This window comes from Seriola lalandi, unplaced genomic scaffold, assembly GCF_002814215.2.
Source record: "Seriola lalandi dorsalis isolate HSWRI2012SDOR001 ecotype SW California unplaced genomic scaffold, Sedor1 jcf7180002054305, whole genome shotgun sequence".
In the NCBI taxonomy this organism is placed as follows: domain Eukaryota; kingdom Metazoa; phylum Chordata; class Actinopteri; order Carangiformes; family Carangidae; genus Seriola; species Seriola lalandi.
In genome coordinates, this window is record NW_019524858.1 from 40,120 (window position 1) to 47,774 (window position 7,655).

The 7,655-nt window shown below is 44.7% G+C and overlaps 2 protein-coding genes across 3 annotated transcripts in view; one reads left to right on the forward strand and one right to left on the reverse strand.

The window, feature by feature from the left end:
• ankrd22 (ankyrin repeat domain 22) overlaps positions 1–1,501 on the forward strand; it is a 4,814-nt gene extending 3,313 nt beyond the window's left edge. The window contains exons 4-6 of the mRNA XM_023406382.2: positions 298–375; positions 751–849; positions 935–1,501. Of these exons, the coding sequence (XP_023262150.2) occupies positions 298–375; positions 751–849; positions 935–1,012 (255 nt within the window). The 3' untranslated portion in view covers positions 1,013–1,501. The remainder of the gene's footprint in view (positions 1–297; positions 376–750; positions 850–934) is intronic.
• The window catches only part of lipf (lipase F, gastric type), a 6,552-nt gene continuing 388 nt past the window's right edge, over positions 1,492–7,655 (reverse strand). For both annotated transcript variants that reach the window (XM_023406380.2, XM_087174031.1), the window contains exons 2-11: positions 7,003–7,125; positions 4,955–5,066; positions 3,884–4,082; positions 3,613–3,722; positions 3,376–3,512; positions 3,100–3,246; positions 2,936–3,007; positions 2,767–2,835; positions 2,471–2,581; positions 1,492–2,325 (exon numbers count right to left, since the gene is read on the reverse strand). In XM_023406380.2, coding sequence (XP_023262148.1) covers positions 2,203–2,325; positions 2,471–2,581; positions 2,767–2,835; positions 2,936–3,007; positions 3,100–3,246; positions 3,376–3,512; positions 3,613–3,722; positions 3,884–4,082; positions 4,955–5,066; positions 7,003–7,125 — 1,203 coding nt within the window. In that variant the 3' untranslated portion in view covers positions 1,492–2,202. The remainder of the gene's footprint in view (positions 2,326–2,470; positions 2,582–2,766; positions 2,836–2,935; positions 3,008–3,099; positions 3,247–3,375; positions 3,513–3,612; positions 3,723–3,883; positions 4,083–4,954; positions 5,067–7,002; positions 7,126–7,655) is intronic.

Genomic DNA, 7,655 nt, shown 5'->3' on the forward strand with positions numbered 1-7,655 from the left:
TCAGATTCAAATGTGTGTGTGTTTCTGTGCGTGTGTGTGTCTCAGAAACAGAGAACTTGTCTCCACTATGTGTCCAAGAGGACTTTCTCTCTGCTGGATTACCTGATGATCTCCCTCCTGATGCCCATCCTGCTGCTGGGATACTTCCTCATGGTGCGTTCAAGGTCCCACGTTTTCCTCAGTGTCTGATAATGATTCACTTACTAATGACAAACTGCAACAGTAAAACTGTTTCTACTTTTTTTTGTGTGTGTGTGTGTGTGTGTGTGTGTGTGTGTGTGTGTGTGTGTGTTGTAGTTACAGAAACAGAGGCAGCACATGACTCTGATGAACACCGTGCTGAGCAGCAAAGTCAACGTCAACGCTGTTGACTATGTGAGTTCACAACATGCACAGAGCTCCATGTGGGCGGAGACCTGACTCATGTCTGCAGTGATTGGTTGATCGTCAGTTGTTTCAGCCACGTCGTTGTTTCAGCACGTCAGTTGTTTCAGCACCGTCAGTTGTTTCAGCATCGTCAGTTGTTTCAGCACCGTCAGTTGTTTCAGCAGTGATCGTCAGTTGTTTCAGCATCGTCAGTTGTTTCAGCATCGTCAGTTGTTTCAGCACCGTCAGTTGTTTCAGCATCGTCAGTTGTTTCAGCACCGTCAGTTGTTTCAGCAGTGATCGTCAGTTGTTTCAGCACCGTCAGTTGTTTCAGCACCGTCAGTTGTTTCAGCAGTGATCATGTGTTGAATGTGTTTTGTGTAGAAAGGAAACACGGCTCTTCATTACATCTGTCAGAGAAAAACTCACCGTCTGGTTCCTCTGCTGCTCAACAGAAACGCCGACATCAACATCAAGAATAATGTACGTATGAACGGAACCACAAACGCACCATCTGTGACCTAGTGGTACGTCACAGGTCTGATCCTGTCTCTGTTTTCTGTTGCAGGATGGAGAGACGCCGCTGGACATCGCCACCAGACTGAAGTTCAATAAGATCATCCACATGTTGAAGAAGACACAGTGACGGACAGACAGGAAGACAGAGACAGACAGACAGACTGAGAGACAGACAGGAGACAGGTGATGAACGTGTCTTCACAGTTACTCTGTTTAAAGTGAAGTGAGAGTTAAAGTTGCAGCTGTGTCCGTCCACAGGTGTTAATGTAACCTGTGATGATGTCATCAGAGGACAGTTGAGGTTGTAAAACAGGAAATGAAAATGGATTTCCTGGTTTCAGAACTTTTGAAGCTTGTCGCCTTTGAATTTACACTTCACTAAAAACTTAAGGTCATTTTAAGGTTTGTTGTTACAGCCATAGTTCAGGCTAACAGTTTCCCCCTGCTCCCAGTCTCTATGCTAAGCTAGGCTATCCACATTGTGACCCCACCCTCTGTACTGAACACACAGATGTCAGATTCACACGCAGAGAGTTAGTTACAGATCATCTTCATGTTTCAGCCTCCTTTTTCTTCTCCTTTAATTGGTCACTAATAAAACTGAAATGAAACTGTCTCACTCTTTTATTTATCATTTATATTGATTGGACAGTTGAATTAAAAAAAAAACAGATTCAAAATGATTAATTACAATAAAGAAGACATCATGCTACAAATGTTTAGCCACGCCCACCACCACTCAAGTCACATGATTGGACGTGGCTGTCCCTCCGAAAATTAATTTTCACTCAATGACTAATACTGAAAAAACTAATCACAGTTATCAATGTTTATGATGCTAACATTAGCATGAACCGTGTTTCCTGATGAAAAATAAAACAAACAGACATAAAATGGAAACACTTAAAAACCAGTAAAACCAGTTCACAGGTACAAAGTTCAAACAAGGTCACAGAACAGGTGAACACTTCACCCACACCTGCTGCTGCTACAAAATAAAATAACCTTCACACTCAGGACCTGCGTGGCCCTTCACAATAAAAGACAAAAACGACGAGCCAAGACACGAAGATGTCACACAGGAAGTCTGTTGCTGGGGTGATCGGACAGGAAGTGACCTGAGCCACTCAGGGTCCTGGTCTACAGCTGGTCCACGTGTTCTGGCTCATCACAGCTGTACAGATGTGGAGAGAGTGAATGGATAAAACTTTACAGAGACTGATGCAGCTGCTGTGAGAGGTCACACACACACACACACACACACACACGCGCACACACACACACACACACACACACACACACACACACACACACACACTAGTGGTGTTCCTGCAGCAGCTTCAGGATGGAGGGAAACATCTGCTCAGGAGCATCCAGACCCCAGATAAAATCTAGATGTTCCCAGTGTTCAATGTTCTGATGGAAGACCAGGTGAGAGACCTGCAGACAGACAGGTAGAGAGACAGATAGAAGTAGAGAGAGAGAGACAGAGAGAAAGGTGTTATTCATTATCACCATACATAGAGACTTTTCTCAGTTTCTTCTCTCTGACTTTCAATCGTGCTCATTGGACGAGAGGACTCACCTGAGTGAGGAGGACAGACACGTCTTTGGGGTCCGCCAGCGTATCCTGTCCCCCTGAGAACAGAGCGGTGGGAACCTTCATGTCCTGGACATGGTACTGAGGGGGAGTGGACTGAGGAGGGACACATGGAGGACAAAGAGAAAGGAAACAGAGTCCATCATCACAGCAGCTAATTGATGACATCACTTCAGTCTCAGTCTCAGATTCAGACTCAGATTCAGACTCAGACTCAGTCTCAGACTCAGATTCAGACTCAGATTCAGACTCAGTCTCAGGTGTCAGAGGGACTTTCTCACCTGGTTGTAGTGTCTCATGTTTCCTGCAGGTCCAAAGTCAAACGCCATGAGTTTCCCTCCATGAACAGCCTGAAACAACAACAGCTCAGATCACATTCACTTTGTGGTTATGTGTTCTCTGTGTGTGTGTGTGTGTGTGTGTGTGTGTGTGTGTGTGTGTGTGTTTTACCTGGGCCCAGTGGACCATGTTCTGGACTGAGGTCCCAGCAGGACAGTGTGTGGTGTAGACTGGAGTCCGAGTCTATAAACAAACGTTTCAAACTGTTAATTAATCAGTTAATGAATCTATTGATGAATCAGTTAATTTAGCTAATGAATCAGTGTGATATGAACCATGTTGAGGTTTTTCTCGTCGAAGCCACAGAGGATGAAGAACAGGTTTCCACACAGTTCACTGAGAAGCTGCTTCGCACACACGTGTTCAGCAAACCACTCGATCATGTGACTCTGAGGCAGGAAGTCCCGCCTACCAAACAGGTCCTGCAGGGGGATGACACCGATCATCAATTATCAATACATCACCAATACATCGAAAATGCTTCATCAGTACTCGTTAACAGTATCACTGACTCGTTAACACAGACTCATTAACAGGAGCTCAGGTCTCACCCAGACGAGGAAGTCTGGCAGGACGGACAGTTTGGTCATGGGGCTGCTGGTGAAGGCGACGGTCGCTACAGGAGCCAAAGCCAAGAACAGCTTGATCTTACTGGCTAGTTCAGGCAACCTGGAGAACGCTATGAATGCTGGGAAATAAGAGAGACTATGAGTGATGAGACAAAACTTAAAGCACACTAGTCATTATTATTGTCAGAAACAATGTGTGTGTGTGTGTGTGTGTGTTACCTATTGTGGTTCCCTGGGAGTGTCCGATGTAGTAGATCTGTTCCTGCCCACTCACCTTCAGGATGTGGTTTACGACAGCTGGCAGATCCTTCAGAGCCATCTCATCATAACTGCAGACGCACAGGTAGACAGGTGATGTCAGACAGGCGGTGTGATGTCACACAGGCAGTGTGATGTCACACAGGCAGTGTGATGTCACACAGGCGGTGTGATGTCACACAGGCGGTGTGATGTCACACAGGCAGTCTGATGTCAGACAGGTGTGTTGTACCTGAACCTCCAGAACTCCTCCTGGTCTGGTTGGAGGGTCTGGTGTTTCCTGGACCAGGTGTTTCCTCGGCTGTTTCCCAGCCACACATCGTACCCGGCGTCGGCCAGCACGTATCCCAGACTGCAGTTCGGCAGGTTGGTGATCCAGTTACTGCCAGCAGCCAGGAGGCCGTGCTGGAGCAACACCGCCGGCCTCGGACCTGCAGTACACACAGACCAGAGACCACTGAGAACTGTAAACCAGACTGGAGTCCTGGTGGAGCAGAGGGCTGAGACCAGCTGCAGACCAGCTTCAGACCAGCTGAGACCGGCTTCAGACCAGCTGAGACCGGCTTCAGACCAGCTTCAGACCAGCAGCAGACCAGCTGAGACCGCTTCAGACCAGCTTCAGACCAGCAGCAGACCAGCTGAGGCCGGCTGCAGACCACCTGAGACCGGCTGCAGACCAGCTGAGACCAGCTTCAGACCAGCTTCAGACCAGCAGCAGACCAGCTGAGGCCGGCTGCAGACCTGCTTCAGACCAGCTTGAGACCGGCTTCAGACCGGCTTCAGACCTGCTTCAGACCAGCTTCAGACCAGCTTCAGACCAGCAGCAGACCAGCTTCAGACCAGCTTCAGACCGGCTTCAGACCAGCTTCAGATCTGCTTCAGACCAGCTTCAGACCAGCTTCAGACCAGCTTCAGATCTGCTTCAGACCAGCTTCAGACCAGCTTCAGACCGGCTTCAGACCAGCTTCAGACCAGCTTCAGACCAGCTTCAGACCAGACTGGGACTGGTCCTGAAGCAGTTAAATCTCTGTTGATGTTGCTGAATCCACTTTGTTTGATATAAATAACAAGTTACCAGCATTTTCAACTAATAATTTACTACAGAAAAACAAACAATTATAATTTCATTTAATTTTTTATTTTTAAACGTTATAAAATATGTTTTCATTTCTATGTTTATTTGTTATTTTTCTAACAGCCCTGTGGTGTCACAGAATGATGAGACTCAGCTGTGTCACCTGTAGACAGTAAATGGAACTGTAGTAAAACCCAAGTGGTCCTCACAGGGGGCCCAGAGTCTGACCTGGAGTGTGTCTGAGTCCCCGTGGGATCCTGTTCACAGTCAAGATGTACCCGTCCTCCGTCAGCACCTCGTGCTCCTCCGCAGGGTAACCCCAGCGTTTGATGATCTCCGTCTGACAGGAACACAACAAACAGGAAAAAAAAAAGAGTTTCAATAGAAGGTTCATATGGATGTTCAGCAGAAAAAGAGGCTCCTCCACAGTCTGTCAATACAGATGGACGTCGCCTCTGTGATGTCACCCACAGGTCTCTGAAGCTCAGAGTGAGCTGCTCCACCGTCGCCATCTTGGCAGTATCTGATTCGCCCCTAACTCCTATCTAATCCAAATATGGTCAAAGAGGAGGGGGGTGTGGAGCTGAGACTTTGGTGCATTCACTCACCCACCTGTCACTCACACCCCCAATCCTCCATAACTGTAGTCCTTAATAAAATGTAAACAGGTGAGTTATATAAACAGGTGAGTTATATAAACAGGTGTCATGAAGGAGGAAATTTTCTCTAGAGACCAGAACAGTTTTTGTACCAGGCTGTGAACATGTTTATTTCTGCTGTAAAGTTGGACATTTGAACATGGGAGTCTATGGGACTGACTCACTGTTGGAGACTCTGTAATGAAAATCAATAGAGGAACTGTAGCTTCAGCTTACTTTCACTTCAATCTGTACAAGTAACTAAAATTTCAACTGTGTCCTCATTTAATTTCACACAACAATTCAGCTGTGTGTCATCTATAATTTCATTATTGATTCATCTGCAGAATTTTTTTAATAATTTGTTTAGTTTTTCAAACATATAAAACAAACTGTGCAGGGAAGTCTGCTCCTGTCAGAAACCTGAAAATACTTTGATGACACGATTCATCAGTTTTCAAAATAGTTATTTTATCTAATCGTTTTTCTGTCAATCGATTAATTGATTGATCGATTCGTTGGTGCAGCTCTAATGACACTGCAGGTACACAATTTTATATTCAATACATATATTCTTACAGGTGATAGAGGTCATGTGACACATCAGCCTGATCACAACAACAACTGACACAGACATCTGAAAAGGCTCCTGAACACACCTCAGTACTAATGTAAAGAACATTATTCTGAAGGGGGACTTCCTGTCAGACACAGCTGTGGGCTGCAGTACTCTATGTGACTGTGTGTCAGCTGATAAGAGGAGAAAGGGTTAAAGTGGGAGGAGCTAACAGAAACATGTGAGCGCTTGGTCTCATGACAGAGTTTCACATCTGATCTCAGTGGCAGCAGAGTTCAACTCCACTCCTCAGCTTTTACTTTGAAAAACTTTACTCATCAGCAGGGCTTGTTAACACCCTAGTCTCCTGACCACAACAACCTCAGTTCAGATAAAATAATCAATGATCAATAATCAATACCCTCCTGTTCCTGTCCAGACTTTGAGACCAACTTTGACACAGCAGGAAACAGGACCCCTGTAAAGACCTGGATCTGAGAGACCAGGACCAGGACCGCCTCAGAGAAGAGGACCTCTGTGACCTCTGACCTGTGGACTGGACCTGGATCTTGACCTGGATCTGGACGTGGATCTGGTCTTTTGTGTTTCTTCAACAAACAGTCTGGGTGTTTGGAGGTTTCAGCTGACATCAGCAGACCAAAGTCCACCAGACCTGCTTCTGTCTCTGAACTGGTTTACACTGCTCAGATACACCTGACCTCTGACCCCTGACCCTGCCTCAGGAGCTCATGGTGACATCACAGAGGTGGAAAATAAAAGTCCTAATGATGTTAAAAACACTGAATATTTCATCATTATTTACAGAATTTAAAAAACTGTTTTCAAATTAAAATTCACAATGTTTTGAAAAAAAGTTTTTTTCAGAATAAAAGTCATACTTTCTCAGAAATAAAAGATTTAATATTTTGAAAAAAGTAATATTTTCAGAATAAAATACAGAAGTTTCATATTTTTGAAACAGTCGTAATATTTTCTGAAAGATCCAGATACTGATGGTTACCTGAAGGTTACCTGAAGGTTACCTGAAGGTTACCTGATATTTACTGACAGTGTGTACTCACAATGTTCATGTGCACTTCAGGGTCCAGCCTCTGCTGTAGCTTATTGGAGTGTCTCAGGACAGTCGGTCCAGTGTGTACGAGCCCAGAGAGGACAAGCACACACACCACAACACACCACATCATCTGTATAAACACACACGCACAGGCAGTCATGATGTGTTCATGGTTCATTATAAAATGTCAGTAGAAGTTGTTGTTTCTTGTTAAAACCTAAAATGTCTCTTTATTCACAAACCGAATGAAGCTGATTGAAGCTGATGAGGATCATGTGATTAACAGTCTGTTTACCGACTGTTTTATCTTTAGACTGAAAACACTGTTATAAATAAAACACAAGGTTTTTTATTTGCTCTTTTTTCACAGTCAGATCCAAATTCAGTTTCTGAGAGATCAAACTGTTTCATTAAAACTCATTTACAGGTGAACGTAAAGTCAGGGCCTGTTTAGCCTTTTTATGCCACATCAACATCAGATTTTCTACCTGTTTTTACCTGTTGTGTGTCTGATGTTCATCCTTTTTACTGCCTGATTGGTTTTCAGCCTGGTTATTACCAAACATGTTTAAATCAAATATACATTTCCAGTGTGTTTTCTCAGGCTGTTTTAATCCTGCTGTTAAGACATGTTTCCAGGCTGTTTCTTGTCTGTTTTAA